Source organism: Amphibalanus amphitrite, unplaced genomic scaffold, assembly GCF_019059575.1.
Source record: "Amphibalanus amphitrite isolate SeventyFive unplaced genomic scaffold, NRLGWU_Aamphi_draft 002054F_arrow, whole genome shotgun sequence".
Lineage (NCBI taxonomy): Eukaryota > Metazoa > Arthropoda > Thecostraca > Balanomorpha > Balanidae > Amphibalanus > Amphibalanus amphitrite.
The window spans coordinates 51,685-70,877 of NW_024883547.1; the positions used below are offsets into that span (position 1 = coordinate 51,685).

Here is a 19,193-nt window from a genome sequence, read left to right on the forward strand (position 1 = left end):
ATGTTCCATTTCTCTATGTGGAAAAGAAATTAAATCTATACAATTCCTAAAAAGAAACCGAATGAATATTAACATTGGTGGAAATATGCAGGATGATGTCGGTAAGTGCATTTGACTAATGTTAATCCTCGCATTTAAATGGGGTCGAACGGACCCCCCTCGGTTTTTCGCAAATAACTCGCGCAAAAAAGCGGCCGATCGCGACGAACCTACAGTACTTTCAAGTTGATCAATTTTGCACCCATCCTGTAAACAGAGGCGGATCCAGCTCAGAGTTTTGGGGAGGGGCAAACCATAACAATTTATCGATTCTTTCCATGCATCGTCCATAGGCGTAATGTTAACCCTCGCATGTGTAGGGGGGGGGGGGTCGGATGGACCCCCCCATGGTTTTTCGCGAATAACTCGCGTAAAAAGCGGCCGATCGCGACGAAACTTTCAGTACCTTCGCATTGATCAATTTGACACCTACCCTGAAAATTTCATGACCCTGACCCAAATGACCTTTGACCTGTGACCTCTTTTCCGAGACCATGTTTGGCCGGAATCGCGATTCGGCGTACGTCGGCTCGCATTAGCCGCGCGTTTGCAAGCTTTTCGTGGTTTCAAACGTTCAAACATGTGATTTGATGTTGCTCCCATGCATTATGGTGGGTGTCAAGGTCACCTGAAGGTCAGGTCAGGTCATTGACCTTTGATGACCTCGGGTGACCTCGGTTCACTTTTTCGAGTTTTACATGTTTCTAGGCTAGTTTTTGGAGCTGAATTCGAATTTAGCAACCATTTGAACATTTACGAAGTAGTTTTGGTGCCTTCGTAACATGTTACGAAGCTGTCAGAGGTGGTTGACACGTACTACGAATACCCGTCACGGCGCCTACTGATTGACCTGACCTGACCTGACCCGACCTGGTCCAAATGCTTAAAGACATCATCTGTGATCAAAACTAACACGATATTCGTGATCAGCACCCCGAAAAACCCCATAGCAGCCACACTTTACGACTTTCTAATAGGTCCCGATTTTCCCGACTTTGGGTCATTGACCTGACCTGGAAGGTCAACCAATGACCTAGGACCTTAAAATTGGGTATCATCGGCTTCCTCTCGTCACGGGCAACACGCTTGTTTTTTCCGCGAAGCTCTAGCTCGACCAGGGGCCAAACGGCAAGGGGGGGGGGGTCCAACCGACCCCCCCTACACATTAGAAGCTGGAAAACGCCGCACACATGCGAGGGTTAAAATTATGCCGTTTGGGGGGGGGCAAATGCCCATTCTGCCCCCCTGGATCCGCCACTGCTGTAAATTTCATGAACCTGACCCAAATGACCTTTGACCTGTGATTTATTTCTCGGTCGAGACCATGTTTGGCAGGAATCGCGATCCGGCGCATGTCAGCTCACATTATTCGCGCGCATCCAGTCTTTTTGTGATTGTAAACGTGTTCAAACATGTGAAATGATGTTGGCCCCATGCAATATGGTGGATGTCAAGGTCACGTGAAGGTCAGGTCAGGTCATTGACCCTTGATGACCTTGGTTCACTTTTCGATTTTACATGTTTCTCGGCTGGTTTTTCGAACTTATTTCGAATAAAGTAACATTCTGAATATTTACGAAGCAATTTTGGTGCCTTCGTAACATGTTACGAAGCTGTCAGTGGCTGACCTGACCTGACTTGACCTGACCCGACCTGGCCTAAATGCATGAAGACATCATCTGCGATCAAAACTAACATAAAATTAAGATCAACCAATGACCTAGGAGCATAAAATCGGAATCATCGGCTTCCTCTCGTCAGGGTTCAACCTGACCTGGAAGGTCAACCAATGACCTAGGACCATAAAATTAAAATCATCGGCTTCCTCTCGTCAGGGGCAATACGCTCGGTTTTCCACGAAGCCCTAGCTCGATCAGGGGCCGAACGGTAGGGAGGGGGGGGGGGGGGTCTAACGATCCCCCCCCACCATACGTTCGCGGCTGGCAAAACACCAATACGGTTAAGGTGGGATGGTCAGTGGTCACTTTAAATTCCTTGCATTAGCACGCTTAGGTATAACGAGTTACGATGTGTGAACTGTGAACTAGGGCAATAAAAACCCGTGTACTGTAGCACAATTCATACTACCATGACTTCCAGTAGGGCCCAGGTGTAATGGACTCGTACCAAATACTCGCATGTCACTGGTCCTTACCAAGCAAGTTGCATGTTCTTAAACCATTCTGACGCTCGCATGTGTCTGCAGTCTGCACCATACGAAGCTGCGAATCCCTTGCAAAAGAAATCGGCTGATAACTTTTTACTCAATGCTCACGTAACGTGAGTCGCGAATGGTAGGATATTGCATTTTATACGCCCGCTTTATAATTATGCTGTCGTGTGTAATGTAAGAAAATTGAAGTCGGCATATGCGGTCAGACCTTTCATCAATTTTTCGTGCTATGCGCGGTTCCACACTATCGGTCAATGCAACGTACATACATGCACGAAATCGGCGAAGTGGGGCTACGTGAATTTCGTGGGCATAGTTATCAACGGCTTTAGACGTTATTGCTTTACGACTATTTAATCACGGATTTTATTGTTAATGGCTAATAAATTAGAAATGAAATCAATTAACAAATGTTAAAATGAAATTTTAATAACAGACATCAAGACAAAACAAATTCGCCTTCACGTTTCTTTTTAGATCTCGTCTTGTCGTTACGTTTGACGCATTTAAAGTTTCGTAGTCTTGCTCTTATAACAACAAATGGCGTGACCTAACGTAATTAAAAGGTCATCATCTCAGCAATGTCAGGACGGATTTAATTGAAACGTCCAGGGAATACGTTAAATTAATGTATATGCATCAGGTACTTTCAGTGGCGATGTATAGTTAAGAAGTTATTTCCTGAACACCGGATAAATACATTCAACCCTCTACTACACAGTGGTACGCCTCACTTTATAGTCATTTCTATCATTTTATCATTCTGCTCAAGCCATTTCCTCTTTAGTCGTTTTTACCTTCTGAAGGGCATTCATAGCTGCCCTATAATAGTTTGCTCTTGCCTCTAGGTATAATAGGTACTTTACAACAATGCGTACTTTGCGATGGAAGTTTGATCAGCTGTGTGCTATTCTCACCCGGTTATGCCACATTTCTAATCTCCGCTGCTATCGGCTGGCCTGATCTGACTTCCTGTGACCTCATCTCTCGCTGCAGGCTATCGGCGAGCTGCGCGGGCGTCCTGCAGCGGCGTGTGACTGGTGCCTGCCGGCGGGATGGGGGCGCGGCGCCGGCTCTGCTGCTGCGCCCTGCTGCTGGCCGTGCTGGCCGGCCAGCTGCTGCTGATGGCGCGGCTGCGCGGACACCGGGCGCCCGACGACCACACGGCCGCCTCTCTGGGTACGCTACCGGCCGCCCGCGCCGGACCCCGCCCAGCGGAAACGGTGTTCGGGCCGCGCGCCGACCTCACTGAATGTGGCCGCCGCGCCCGGGCACCGTTAGCGCACAGCCCGGGGCGCCATCGTGGCTTCCATCCCATTCACTATTTGTGCCGACATCCATACTCCCATCGTTCGAGCGTCACAAATATCGCATAGCCAAGGCCAGCAATTACCGTACATCTCTCAATTCAGCTTTGAGCGTCACGCATAGGTGCCTCATCGTACGATCCCGTTACAAAAGTCCACTACCTACCTGTTTTGTAGACTTGTGATTGTGAATCATGAAAAGGGAACCATATCTGTCTGGCACAGTGGTCAATTATTGTTTAAAGATAACAAGCATAGTACGGAATTGGGCAACTATTTACTACTTTTTTCCTGTGCAAATTGCATATACCTCATGAACAATGAACGAAACTCACGCGGTAGTTATTTCTCCAATACACAGTGCATGCTTATTCTGAGCCTGTACAGTTTGCACAGTCAGTTTGTACCTACTCCGTTTGACTTTTTGGAGCAAACCTAGTTAGGTACAGCGGTCGGCGAGTGTGGCAAAGCGTAAAACAGCTGTGACTTTTCTCGAAAGGTTTCTTTGGTTTTGTTTTTGTTGGATAGGTTTCTCGCATTTGGCATTCAGAAATGTGAAAATACTCGGAAACGACTGTTTCAGGATCATTATCCTAACGATGTTCGCTGAGTCACTGACTTCGGGTTACTACCGTTACAGGTCGACTACACGGCGGCCTTCGGCAGCTGGTGAGCGCGCCAGAGTCGTCTCCAAGCAGCGATACTGCGCCAGGGTCGGCGCCAAGTGGCGATACTGCGCCAGAGTCGTCTCCAAGTAGCGATACTGCGCTAGATTCGTCTCCGAGCAGTAATACTGCGCCAGATTCGGCGCCAAGTGGCGTTCACAACTCCACGCCCGAGTCGGCGTTAAGCACCAGCGAAAGCTCAATATTTGAGCCGATATCCAGTGCTGGTGTGAGCTCAGCGCCCGAGTTGGTGCCAGACAGTGATGAAAACTCAGCACCGGAGTCGGTGTCGAACCGAGACCAGAACTCGGCGCCAATGTCGGCGTCAAACTCTGACCAGAACCCAGTGTCAGGTAACAACCAGGCTCCAAACGCGGCGTCCAAATCGACGCCCAGTGACGGCCGAGCGCCCAAATCGGTGCAAGGTGACACTCCTGCACGGAAGGTCGCGCCGGTGTCGCCCCCGGTCGCCGCGGCGCCCCTCGCCAGCGCCTCTCCGACGGAGGTCCTGGACGGGAGTCCGCCGCACCTCATCATCATCCTGTCTTCATCGCCTCGCAGCGGCTCTTCTTTGCTCGGTAGGTGCCTCGCAGCGGCTCTTCTTTGCTCGGTGGGTGCCAACATAAACAATCGGTTAACAATCCAGTGGAGTTACGTCTTGCCTTCATTTTTTCGTGCATTTTTTCTATCGTCTCTAAGCTATCTGTCTAATGTCCATCGCCCACCTGTGTGCGTCCCGCGGTGATGGCCGATGGGCGCAGCTCGGGGCGTCTGCGGCTCTGTGAGAGTTGGCCAGCTGGTGCGGGCTGCAGGTCCGATACGCCCGTCCTCCGCCGGTGCGGGCCGCGGGGGCATGACCTCACCGCCGCCGCCGAGATTGTGTATGCATGCACGGGCGGGAGATTGCGGCGAGCAGCTCTGTTTTTCTGCACGGGAGGACCACGGAGACGGACTGACCCGGTGGTGTGGCTGGAGGTGGGGTGCTGTGGTGATGGTGAGTGGTGACTGGGTGGTGACGGTGATGCGCGGTGAACGGGGTGGTGACCGACAGTGATGATGCAACCGGACGGTGACGGGCACGGCTACGAGGCTAATGACACGAGCGGTGACTTTGCTGACGGCATGGATGTTGAACAATGGCTAGCGATGCTAATGACTGGCACCAGTTGACGGCTGGCGGTCAGACCAATGTCGCAGCTGGCGCCGGGCCGCCGCCGTGGCACGGACACCCTGCGGCTGCGGATGGGCCGATGTCGCCGGCACGGGGCGCACGCACGCACGTATACGGCGGTCGGCCGTGCGACTCTCACAGCCAGGTCCGCTATCGATCAGTGGGGGCAGGTCCGCGCGACACGCCAGCGCCGGCCTTGAATAAACCACCGCCCGAACTGCCGCCCGCCGTCCGCTCACACCCCACTAATGCGTCCGTGCCGTATATCTATGCGGATCCTAGTCCGCACTATACCTTATGCAACCTTGTTCACAGTGCATTGCACCAAGCAGTCAAGTGCAGAGCCGCAGCAAAACCGATCAACAACTTCGTTCAGAGTAATTCCGCTCTACATACAGCCTGCGCTCGCAGATCTGTTTTCAGCAGTCTTGGCCCTTGCCAACAGTCCATCGCTCAACACGGAAACAGTCCGCAGCACATACCTATATGACGTGTTTTTCTTCCGGGTACAGTACCCATCTCTTCACATATACGGTAAACTCCTGCAGGCTTCACTGCAGTCCCGTGCTCCCCCCCCCCTGACCCGACATCTCCCCTTCTCTGAGAACCCAATACGTCCCAGCTTCCGAGTTCCAACCGTTCCCGGTGCTGCTCAGGATTCACCCCTCCGATCTGAACCCGACTCGGCTCATCCTGTCGTCGGCGCGTGGCCCCGGACCTCTGTCCCGTGACATCGCCTCCCCCCCTCTGCATGGTCTGACGACATCCCTCGAGACGCGCCGTGTCGGCCGTCCGTTCGCCGTGACGTGACGACGCTCGCCGTGACGTGACGTCGTGACCGGGCGTGTCAGAAGGCCGCCGGTGACGAGGCCCGTCCGTGGCCGGCGGATAGGCAGCAGCACGCCATTGGCGATGATAATTTGATGAGCCTTGGAATGGTACACCGTGCCGATGTCAGGGCCACTGAGGGCATGGCTTATTAGGTTTGCAAGAGCCGAGCATGTATTGCAGGTGCATGGTCAAAGGCACGAGCTTGGCAGCTGTGCAAGGCGCTGAAGTGACTGGCGAACGGAGCTGGCTACTCTGATTGGTTCTCATGGTCGGCTTCGTGTCGGCAGGGGGGGGGGGGGTCGAGGGGGAAGCTGGCGCTGAGAGGCCAGTGACTGTCTGGAAACTGTGACTGAGAGTGACTGAAGCCGAGCGCACTGCACACCGGCGACCGCCCGACTATCACTGCGGGCTTCCCTGACTGGCGGAGACTTGTTACCAGGGATTGGCGATTGACTGGTAGCCAACTGATGACATCAAACGTGACTGATATACCTCCTAGCCTAGAGTGTGCGCACTGTGCATGCCTACAATGCAATGCGGGACATTTTACCGTGAGTAATAATTATATATCAAGTCATAGTTGATTTAGTTTGGTCCTTGCTGGGCTAATGAAAGATACGGCATTTACGGACGTTTATGTGACCTCTGGCGATCTTTGGTGCCTGCGCAGTTAACTAGTTTGCACGGATGTTTGGATTTCTGTAATTAATGAGGTCATTTGTGATGTTATGTCCGAATGATCTTGAATTCTTGCAGCGGTCGTAGACTGCTACGAATGTCGTGCAGACACGATCATAATAATAATAAATACTCGATGTTATAGGCACGGCTGGCTCACCAAGAAATATGGATAGTACGTATCGAAATACATACATACCACTGGTATTTCGGCTAGGTATGCATTGGCGTGTCGACAATGGTTTGTTTGTAATTTCCACTTTGTACATTGCATGCGCATGAGTTGTTTGGCCTTGGTTGAGGTGTTTATAACGGGTTTAGAGAGTGACCCAAGATACCTATGAAACGAGTGACCCTTTTAACTATGCATAACTGAGCATTAATGAACTCAAAGCTGCCAAATCATCAGTTAATTGATATAATAATAATAATACAAGTTTCTTTCATACCATAAGTGGTACATACAGGGTGGACAAAAAAGGATGGAAACATTTTGAACTCGCATAAAATATGTGTTATTGCATGCAGGTGACTGAAAATGATACCAAACGAGAGTACATTTCGTGGAAATTCATAATGACATCTCTCTCATCTGCTTTCTCTCGTTTTCAGTCTCTCACAGCAAATGTTCGAAGAGGCCACCTTTGCGAGACAGGCACAGAGCGGCCCACCTGGCTGCTGACGCCATAGCCCGATGACACATGTCCTCTGGTATGACTCGCACAGCCTTAGTGATCGCTCTCTTCAGATAACAGAGGCCTACATAACTTTCCTTGTAGACCTAGCCCTTGAGATGACTCCACAGGAAAGGAATCCATAGGTCAGATGAGAAGACAGACAGGCCAGTTCCACTTCGGTTCGAGGATGGGAGCGACAACACCGTGGCTGACGACCAAAAGCGCTACCAAGCGACGCTAAAGAAGTTGTTGAAGTGAGCCCAAACGAAGTATGGCAGTCTCATGAACCTCATGTGATTCCAGCCAGACGGCGCGCCACCTCACATCGCGAAACAACGCTCAAGTGGAGCGAGACCCACTTTGGTGACCGGCTGATATCCCGCAGTGCCTGTCGGAACTGGCCTGTCTGATCACCTGACCTGACCCCGATGGATTTTTTCCTGTGGGGTCATCTCAAGGCCAGGTCTACAAGGAAGGCTCTAAAGGCATCTGTTACCTGAAGAGAGTGATCACCAAGGCTGTGCGAGCCAAACCAGCGGACATGTGTCGTCGGGCTATCGCGTCAGCAGCCAGGCGGACCGCTCTGTGCCCGTCTCGCAAAGGTGGCATCTTCGAACACTTGCTGTGGGAGACTGAAAACGAAAGAAAGCAGATGAGAGAGATGTCATTATGAATTTCCACGAAATGCACTCTCGTTTGGTATCATTTTCAGTCACCTGAATGCAACAACACATATTTTATGCGAGTTCAAAATGTTTCCATCCTTCTTGGTCCACCCTGTATACATAGGCAATACACTATTATGTAGGTACATAATCGCAACCCTTATATAGGTACGCACCCCGGCCCGATATATAACCATAACGCAACCATTCTGAACCAAACTAGTGGAGTTGAAAGTCAAACTGCTGTAGAATTGAGATCAACAAGTAAACTCACTATTTGCTTACAAAGACATACCCCATGAAAAATAAAGCCCGGCCTTTGGCGGTTGACCTGACCTCAAACGTCACCGCCTGACAAGGAAGTTGTAAAATTTGGTATCATTCGCTGCTTCCCGTGGAGACTAATTCACTTTTTCGCAAAGCTGTAGCTCAATTATAGGAAGAAAGGAAGAGTGGGTCGTGCGCCTTCCCTTCATCCGTAAAATAGGTATGTTTGACGAGGGTAATTATTTCTAACGTCCTTAACTAGTGGACGGCGGCTTTCAGACTAATTCCCTCGTATTTCGCATCGATCAATACCTTTTGTGGAAATACGGTACCTATATGTGTTTCGCTTTTATTGCGTGCGAAACAATCGCCCGAAGAACGTTTTATGAAAATGGCGTCTCCCTGGACTAGACAGCTCCATGTTCGGGTGACCCATCAAAACATGTTCATAATTGCAACATAATGACGGAGTGGCGGACCTGTCCAACGTGCTCGTAATTTAATATGCTGCTATGACGACCATTACGATAGCGCCACGGCACGCAATGCGCTAAGTGGCTAACAAACAGTAGTGGCGGACCACCTTCAATTAAGGGGGGGGGGGGAGGGGAGGCACTGCCGACTTTTGGTCCCATTCTTCCCATGCAACGCCCATAGGGCTAATGTTAACCTTCCATGCGGTGGGGGGCATTTTTTGCCCCCCTTTAGTTTTTTCGATATATCTCCAGAACCGCTGCGCCGATCGTCACCAAACTTTCAGTACCCTCCCGTGAATAGCTATTGCACATTGTGACCAATTTTCTTTCCAAAGGCTATGATAGGTTGGCCGCTATTGACGTCAGAGTGACGTCATTTCTTTTTCTGCCATTTTCCACCCGAAAAAAGGTTTCGCGGGAAGAGCTGTCAGGCCTACAGCTTTAGAGATACAGAAAAAATGTTTCAGACATAAAAGGTGTAGAATTAAAAGGACTACAAAACTCTAATATCAGATTTGTGAAATTTTTGGATTTTGACCTCCAAAATAAAAAATAGATTTTTTGAAAATCCCAAAAATCCAAAGTTTTTTTTTTGAATTTCGAAAAAACCGGCATATATGTGATAGTCCATACCGCCTTCTATCTACATACCAAATTTGAGATCGATACCTCTTTTTTTGGCCAAGTTATAGCGAAAAACCTTCAAAATTGATCACGTCAAATTTTCAAACTACATTTTTAGCAATTCTAGATCTCGTAGCGCAAAACAAAGACCACCATTAGACTCTCCGTGACGAGTTGCATCGAATCAATACCCATTTTATGCAAAACTATCAACTTTGAAATTTGACCTTTTTTTACCTGACCTTGACCTGACCTCCACCAGAAAGTGACCTAAACCGTACCTGATGGTCTTATAACCAACACCATTGAGTTGGAAATGGAAAATTGGCCATAAAACATGCATCGCACAACCTTAGTAAAGTTGGGTTCATGTGGTGACCCTTGGTGACCTGACCTGTGACCTGACCTGGTATGACCAGTGACCTCTAATAGCAACATATGTACTAGACAACTGACGCCATATCGCTGATTTTCGACAAAATGTGTTTTCCTCGGTGTTATAGCGCTTTCCCTAGAAGACCCATGAACGGTGAAACATTTTATCTTTGACATGACCTGTGACGTCATCGGTGACCCCGAGGTCAATGAATTTTGGTTTACTTCGACAAATTTGACAGGACTTTCGAACGCCGTTTGAATTTTCCGGATCCGTCCAGTAGTTTCGGAGATACGGGGGAGGGGGGGGGCAAAAAAATGCCCCCCTCACCGCGCGCAAGGTGGCCGGGAGGCCCACCGCTTGCCGGGTTAAAATGAGTAAATCAAAGGGAGGGGGGGGGGGGGGGGCACGGTGCTCCGGTGCCCTACCCGTTCCGCCGCCTATGCTAACAAATTTGTGTTTAGTGAAGCAGCAGTAGCTAATCTCGTTAACCCTATTCCTGGCGGGCTCCGCCGGGACAAGAAACTGGCGGGGGGGGGGGGAGATTCGGCCCCCTTCAGATCTAAAAAACTACACATCGCAGCGACAAACGGCAAACGGTGTTTGATAGGTCGTTTAAAGATCTACAACTTTTACATAAAACATTTTCAGGTCAGGTCAATATTGACTATTGAGGTCACCAGAGGTCATCAACGATAAAATGTTTTGGAATTAGTAACCAAACCAATATAACTTTTAAACTAAGAAACATAGAGACATAAAACCAATACATTTTTTGTTGCTCTCGCCGAGGCGATGCGAAATAAGTAGGTATGTGATTACCTTCACAGGTCAATTTGAAATTTGACCTGAGGTCAAGGTCAGGTCATTCATCAATGAGGTTGTGGGGTATGGTCATGCTGCATACCAAACGACGCGCCTTTACCAGGCGAGCAGTTTGGCACCACTTACAAGTCTTAAGCACCATCATGTCGTGATTTATTGACAGAAAAACGATTTATGACGTCACATGACCTCAGATGACCTTTGCCGGTGCCCCTGTCAATTAGCGGCACCAGGATCATCACCGATGAGATAATCTTCCATAATACTGAAAGAATTGGGTGGTTTTGGCTCGTTTCCACGAAGCAGGAGGCGTTTCAATATTTTCCCATAGGCTTGCAATGTAAAGGTCACGAGTCTGGCCTGACCTCAGGTCACAGATATGAAAATTCTGAGATATACAAATTGCACATACTGGTACCCTAACTAAAACCTGAAGAGAAGAAATTGATCGGTCAAAAATTCTAGCTCTGACGTCATTGCAAACTTTTCTGAGGTGGGGTCACCAAACCGCCTCTGGTGACCTGACCTGACCTGACCCGGCAACTTTTTTTTTGTCAAAATGTGCGCAATGAATGTTGAGAAAAAGTCACCGAGTATGAGCTTTCAGTCTTGCGGCGTTTGGCAATGGCACAAGAAAAACCTGAAGGGGGGAGGGCCTTAAAGGCCCCCCCCGCCAGGAATAGGGTTAAGGACTCAAAGACGCCGATACAGCGACCAAGGCCATATATAGCGAGTGCGACTGTTTAATTACTTCCGAACAGCACCCGCATCAATGTATAGCTTTGCGAAAAAAAATAAGCTTGCTGCCCGTTATTTAACAGTATGAAAAATAGCTGCCAGATGTTTTTAAGTCTGGTACCAGTTCACCTGAGATGTTTTAAAGTCTCAGATGAACTGGTCAAAACGAGTCTAAAAACATTAGGGGAAAGTGGGGTAAGACGGGCACCTTAACTTTGGAGCCATTTTTCGGCCGGTTAGAAACATCATAGAAACGGGAAACTGGGTGAAAACCTTTTTCAGACATTTTACTTTCATTTGCCAGAAGATGAGACTTAGACCTGATTCAACAAATAAACTGCAGCTATTTTTGCAAAACCTTGCAAAAACCCGTCTTACCCCACCCCATGGGGTAAGACGGTCACATGGGTAGGGCAAGACGGCCAGCTTCTTTCACCGATCAGCGCAGCTCGCAACAAATGCCCGAGATTAGCCGCATTTATACAGTCGCTCGTTGGTCTCAAGTGCTTCGGAAATGGCAGTATACGAGATTCGTGCAGAAGGCGTATGCTCCTATATAGGCCCTAGTTCAGAAGCCATGTAGAACCGTTTTTCACATTCATTATTCGAGAATAAACTGTGCCGAAGGAATATTGCTAACATGTCTGTGAGTATCGGAATCGAACATATTCTTATTAGAAATGCTTCTTTTTTCCTACAGCAACAAAAATATTTTCACCATTACAGACCCATTGGGTTCATAGTTGCCCGTCTTACCCCAAACTCAATGTCAGAAGTTCAGCACGATTTTTCGCTGTGGACAATTTGATGCAGACAAAGCAAATCCGCCGTAAATGAACACTGTTGGCATATGAGTGTACCACAAGTGATTGCGAGTTTTTAACTCTATAGTGCTGTACACAAAAGCTTGCACAATACATTATGGATGTTTTCAATGAAATGAGTGTTTTAAAGAAATCAAAATAAAAGATTATCGACTGAACACAAATTCACCAGACTTGAATGGTGGTGTGTAGTGGGAAAGGCAATTCTGGTCCTAACTTTTCTTGCTCGTAGCGCTATTGGTTTGGTCTGCAGAAGGGGTGCCCGTCTTACCTACCCTGACCGTCTTACCCCACTTTCCCCTACGACGAACAGAACATTTCGATGGGGAAGACGTCACTGCGGACTTCGCGACTCTCAACTGGCTAATGGGAGTAGGTACGGGGACCCGCAGTTGCTACTGTACACGAACCCCAAGTCTAACCGTCTGTCCTGTCCAGTAACAAGTGATAACATTGATATCGACTGCCCGTCCCTGTACAAGAGCAGCTGAGGTTTTCTGTGCGTGCCCTCTGACAGCTTATCGTTGTTCCCTGTGAGGGTGCTGGGACAATATAGGTACTCAGGGTCGCTGTACAGTAGCAACTGCGGTTCCCCGTACCTGAAGTTATTAAGCAGATTTTTAAACTATAGGCATCTATGGAGAAAATCCCTGAATTCAAGTGGCCACAATAAGCGGCTAGATTTATTGTCCGAGGAATTATTAAGCGGATTCTACTGTACTGCAGAACCCATGGGAACCAGGACCACTAGAAATCCTGAAAAAATGGGCTGTAGTGCTAGATGTGCTAGATGCCCCTGTCAAGATGTACTGATCTTACCAGGCATGGATTTGGCAAATTGTCAGGAACTCTATTTGTTTTTCAATAGAAAAACACAATTCTAATTTCTAGCAAATAGTGTTTTACTGTTGAATACAAACCCTCGGTTACAGACATTGGTAAAAAATCTCATCCCGTTCCCATAATCCAATGCAATGCTGACCTCCGGCTTCGTACATGAGGCGCTTTGTCACCTTTTGAATAACCAGTCACGAGGCGACAGCACCATACAATTCCATATGGATGATGTTACAGTATCCATGATGCTGTGGGACGTCAACCTTTGACTAGCTACCGACTTGGAGACCATTCCGCAGTCATGCCATTTTCATCATAGAAGCCAGAGTAAACAACCGGCACGGTGGGGTGTGGTGTAAAATAATCGATCCGGTATTCTGAACATATGCCGCGGGTAGAATTCGCTCATTTGTATTTGTACATACGGTCTCCATTGTATGGCGTTTTAGACCGCGATTGATGGTTCATAGCACACTTAGCCTATGGTTGTTACAATTGTTTTGTTCTTGATCCCATGCTAATCTATTCATTTGATTAATTTGTTCCCAATAGTTAATCCCATCACCCATGTATTTGTGTAGGCATCTGTCATGCATGCTTGTTACAAGTTCATGATTAACCAGCGCCCCACTGGGGTCTGCGTATAACACGCCCTACTGGGGGGGGGGGCTCTTCATAGCCCCCCTCCTAACTCCAAAACTACTCGGCCGATCGTCAAAATTCAAACGGCGTCAGATAGCCCCGGAAAAACTGTCGAACGAAACCTAATTTCATTCACCTCGAGGTCACCGATGACGTCACAGCTCAGGTCAAAGTAAAAATTATTAGCATTTTGGCTTGTTCACGTTTTGAGCTCTGGCCGCCGTCTTACAAGTCAAATCAGGCTCATTTTTGGTTCACACACTCGTGAACAGATGCTCTAAATACCCTGAAGGCACCAAACTTGTACTTTGATTTTCAGGTCAAGGTCAGGTCATCACAGGTCACGAAAATATTATATCATGCGTCCGTCACGTGACACATGTTTTATGGTCCATTGAGGCCAAACATTTCGAATTTGATGTCGTCTGTGTCATTTGAGGTCATTTTGAGTCGAATTTAGCTTAGGTCAGGTCACTTTCAGGTCAAAAAAGGTCAAATTTTGAAGTTATAATTTTTCAACAAAAAATGTGTCTATTGGATGCAGTTTGAGCTCAGGAACACGATGGTGCTATTAATATTGGCTTACGATGTCAAATAACTACGTGCTGAAAATGTGATTTGAAAAATTAATAATTGTGAATTTTTTGCAATAATGCGTATAACTTGGCCATTTTTGAAGATATTTAGCTAAAACTTGCTAGGGTTAGTCATAATAATGCGTTCTATCACATATATTCCGATTTTTTTCGAAAACTCAAAAACTTTTTGAAAAAAATGTAAAAACATAAATTTTGAATTTTATTATGTAAAATTTTCGAAATTTTCAAAATTTCGAAAATCCGAGATCGCAGTTTGATAGCGCAGTCTATTCTGAGTCCTCTCATGCAAAGAAATTGGATCTAGCTTAAAAACTGAGCTCTTGGGAGCGATTGCCGTGGTTCAATGTTTTGCGTCGAAATCGGCCGAACATGACGTCACTCTGACGTCATTTCCGGCCAACCTATGGTAGCTACGAAGTTCAAATTTTAACACAAGGTGTCAAATTGATGCAGCCGAAGGTACTGAAAGTTTGGCGTTGATACGTCCAGCGGTTTGGAAGTTATTGCAGAAAAACGGGAGGGGGGCTATGAATAGCCCCCCCCCCCCAGTGGGGCGCGGGTTAAGATATACATAACACGTCAATAGCGTCAGCAGCCTACCAGTGTCTATCATCCGTCACACGTCTGTCATGGTGCAACCATTGACCGATAACCTTCCCCTTCCGCAGGTGAGATCCTCAGCACCTCGCCCAACACGGCCTATTTCTTCGAGCCGTTCTACTACCACGTGAAGAACAACATCTCGGTGTCCCGGCTGCCGGCGGAGGAGGTGCAGCAGACGCTGCGCCAGCTGCTGACCTGCCAGCTGAATCGGACGGCCGTGCTGCGCGAGGCCAAGTACCGCCGCTTCATCTGGCGGCCGCCAGTGAAGCTGCGCGGCGCCACGCCCAGTGCCGACACCCTCGGCCGGCGCTGCGCCGCCGCCAGCACGCGCGTGGTGAAGCTGGTGCGGCCGCGGCTGCGGCAGCTGCTGCCGCTGCTGCAGGACGCCGAGCTGGGGCCGCACCTGCGGCTGGTGCACCTGGTGCGCGACCCGCGCGGCACGCTCAACTCGCAGCTGCACGCCACCACCGTCTGGAACCGGCTCGGCGAGAAGCTGACCACCTACTGCGACGGCGTGCGCGCGGACCTGGCGGCGGCGCGGCCGCTGCACGACGCGCGCTACCAGCGCGTCCACTACGAGCAGCTGGCGCTGCGGCCCGAACAGGTGGCCGTGCAGCTGTACCGCGGCATGCAGCTGCCGCAGCCGCCCATGCTGCACGCCTACTTTCAGCGGCACATGAACAGCAGCGGTCCGCCGCCGCCGCCTCGGCCGTTGGTGGTGCGCTCCCGCAGCTCGGGGAAGGCCGGCTGGCGCGGCCCGCAGCCGCCGGCCGACCGGCGCGCTGAGCTGGCCTCCCGACACACCGTCCTGAGCCGCGGGAAGCGGGCCGTCCCGGCCAAACGACCGCCGAAACAGCAGCCGGCACGGCCGAAGGAGCAGCAGCTGCAGAAACAGCTGCGGCAGCGGAAACAGCAGCTGCTGCAGCTGCGGAGGAGCCACGACCGCGAACAGAAGCAGCAGTATTTCAGCACGTACCGCGGACCCGACTTCGACCCGTACCATTGGCGAAAGGAGCTGAAACCGGAGTTGATCCACGAGCTGGAGCATTACTGCGCCGACGTGATAGCGGAGCTCGAGACGGAAGCGACAGCGTCACCGGAGCGGGACGCGGCCGGGCCCGCTCGGTGACAGACAGTCCGACCGGCCAGCTGGCGGTAATCGGATCCCCTTCCGGTCCTACAGACAGACGAACAGACGGACAGTAGGCGCGCCTGCCGCCTACATGAGGTAGCCAGAATAGAGGAAGGAACCGTGCCTGTCCGTCAGAGAGACGAAAACGCGGCATTGTGATAATAAAGTGTCGCTGCGTTGTAATTTGTCCTCTAGCAGGAAACGTATTGTTTGGTTTACTTGTGTTCCCATTGGTTGTGTACGGGTTTTGGAACGGCATTTTCGGAAAGTAGCTGTGATTCAAGGGGAATGCATGTCCGTGTCACGTGTGGGCATACGCCGCTCTTCCTTTAATTGATTTGGATGTATGTACCTACATTTTCAAAGGAATCAAACAACTGTTATACAGTTCTCGGAGAATGATTCAAGTGCCTATTGTGTTACGCGGCAATACGTTTCATGGCCTTCTTCATTGTGTGCTTTTCTGCACTATATGCCACGAGTGTGAGCGCTTTTTATTCCATGTACATGTAGGTGTGTTTGTATAATTACCTTATAATTATTTTACTTTCGACTTACCTATGTATGTGATTCGCTGATATCAATCGTGCAGAACTTCACTTGTACTTATCCAGGGTTTTACCTGATACACGTCCACCGCACATGTACCCTAGAAGATAATATACCTAACATATTTTATGACAGCGATGCTTCTCTTCGCCAGGGTGTGAACTGCGAATTGCTACGAATGATAATGTAGGTGTTAGGAACTGCTGCCGTTCACTTGTTCACTTGTCACTTGTTCTTTGGAGGTAAAGACGACCGACCAAAAGCATCAGGGTTCGGGATCGACCGCATTACTGGTTCTCACTGGTTTAGACCGGATCATTGTGGCGAGATTTCGAGCATAACAACGCACCCCTCGCATGCGGGGAAAACGGGCTTCCAGCAGACTAGCCGCTGAACCGACCCTGTCCAATGCCATTTCCATGAGGATATAGATCACCGGAAGCGTGGGGAGTCGAGAAACAATTTGTGAAAACAGGACCGCGTCTGAGGAGCTGGCGCGGTCGGGTGGGTGCAGCCGTCCGGCACCGCAGACACCGACAAACAGGCGTATTTTCCTTAGCAAAGGGGCAGGGGAATGTGCGGGAACCGGCGTAATCAATGGCTACCATAATCACTGAGGGATGGCGACCTTTTCCCACATCCCCATCGGTATCCCCTTTCGGATCGGTACATACTGCGCGGAGGGCGCCGGTAAAATCCGGTGAAATCCGGTGAAATCTGGCCAGGTAGGTAAACATCACCCAAACGACGTGTCCGCAGACTACCTGCCGGTGGGCGCTGGACATGGTCCCAGCAGAAAAAAAATGAGTGGTCCGCAAGTGGGGAAGGTGGAAGCAAAGTGCCATGCCCTTACGGCTTACCCCTTACACTTTAATTCATTGCGAGATTTGCCATTCATGCCAGGATAGATGGCTCGACGCATTTAGATACCTACATCCCTTTTCGATATTGTCACTGAAAATCTCAATGACTATAGGATTTAGGTCCCGAGATATGAGTTAATTCAAAAGGTAATGTCGGTGATCGTTTGTCAGGGTCCGTTGTATGCCTCCCAGCCAAATGCGACCGCCGACCACTTTATGAATCCCAGTTAATTGCACAAGAACTGCTCGCTTTATGCCTAGACATATCGGAAGTCATAAAGCAGGCGTCATTATTATTATTACATAGACGTTTACGAACGCCAGACAGGTCATGGATTCACAATCAATTCACTTGTCAACTTTTAAGTACTGTGAAAGAACAAGAAGGTGACACACTACAAATTACCCAACACCCGGCCACCTACCTGTCCTGGAGGTTTTTTTTTGTCCTCAGGGTTGTTAGGCATTGTTACGCTTCTTTGGTTTGCAATGCATTGTTCATATTCAGTTCCGAGCCCCGAGGCCGAGGTATGATTCATTTCAGACAGAACTGAATATTTTTGATAATTTTTGGTTCATGTGTCTCTTCTTTCTTGAAAAGGCTAAGTAGGAAACCCCTCAGACCTTTCCAGTCAGAAAACAAACGGTGATTGGCTATGCTAGGACCAAGGCCATGCTAGGACCATTGGCACCTTCGTGCGGCGTGCTGCCCTGGGCAGGTAATCACCGGAAGGTGACAGCACTGTCAGGCAGCTCTTCGGTTCGGTAAGGTGTCAGGCGGCTCTATTTTTTGGCTAGGTGGCGCTGGCAAGCACCGATCCCGACTCACAGGTGGCAGCACAGTAGCGGACAGCGAACTGTCCTTGCTCCAACTGAGAAATGCCGCCCAGGGGATGGCGCCATCTGGATTCAACGAAGTTCCAGGCAACTGAAACGTAGTATCTATGACCGTGCTGAAACGCAGCATCACGCCAGCCGCTTGCGGCTGTGGGTCGGCGTTTAGGCGGAGAAATTATCCGTACGAAGTTAGAGCATGGATGAGTACCTACCTACTAAGTCCAAAGCCTGCCGGCTTGGCTGTTGCGTTCCGGTAAAGCATATAGCCTTGGGTAAAGCCCTTTGAGCAAATAATGATTTAAAGGAACTGGAAAATTTGGATTGGATTGGCGGTTTCAGAAAGTCGGTTTGGACGCTCCGGCCTCCGGGGCCCGGGGAGGGGCATACTCGCCGTTATCTGATATCCACAACTTTCTTTGACCTGGCTACCTGATGCGCTGCCTGTTAATGGAAATTTATCTCCCTTTGATAATTAGATTATTATCTACCCAATTTAAACTCCCTTTTCAAATAACCTCCCCTCCTTATGACGTTCACAATTCATTTGCTAAACGCTGCTGCCTGAGCATGTAATTTTGAGGGTAAGCATAAGCAAGCATCAAAGCTATCGTCAGTCCTGCAGTCAGTGCTAGCCAGCTTGAGAGATGCTTGAGACATATATATATACATATATATATATATATTATATATATATATATATATATATATATTATATATATAATAATCTATAATATATATATATATATATATATATATATAGTATATAATCTATATATAATAATATATATAAATATA

General features: G+C 48.9%; 1 protein-coding gene across 2 annotated transcripts in view; it reads left to right on the top strand.

Annotated features, from left to right (window-relative positions):
- Nucleotides 1–16,832, top strand: part of LOC122376215 — a 29,591-nt gene extending 12,759 nt beyond the window's left edge. For both annotated transcript variants that reach the window (XM_043355997.1, XM_043355998.1), the window contains exons 2-4: nucleotides 3,209–3,391; nucleotides 4,160–4,762; nucleotides 15,083–16,832. In XM_043355997.1, the coding sequence (XP_043211932.1) occupies nucleotides 3,268–3,391; nucleotides 4,160–4,762; nucleotides 15,083–16,146 (1,791 nt within the window). In that variant the 5' untranslated portion in view covers nucleotides 3,209–3,267 and the 3' untranslated portion in view covers nucleotides 16,147–16,832. The remainder of the gene's footprint in view (nucleotides 1–3,208; nucleotides 3,392–4,159; nucleotides 4,763–15,082) is intronic.
- Nucleotides 16,833–19,193: the final 2,361 nt, after the last annotated feature.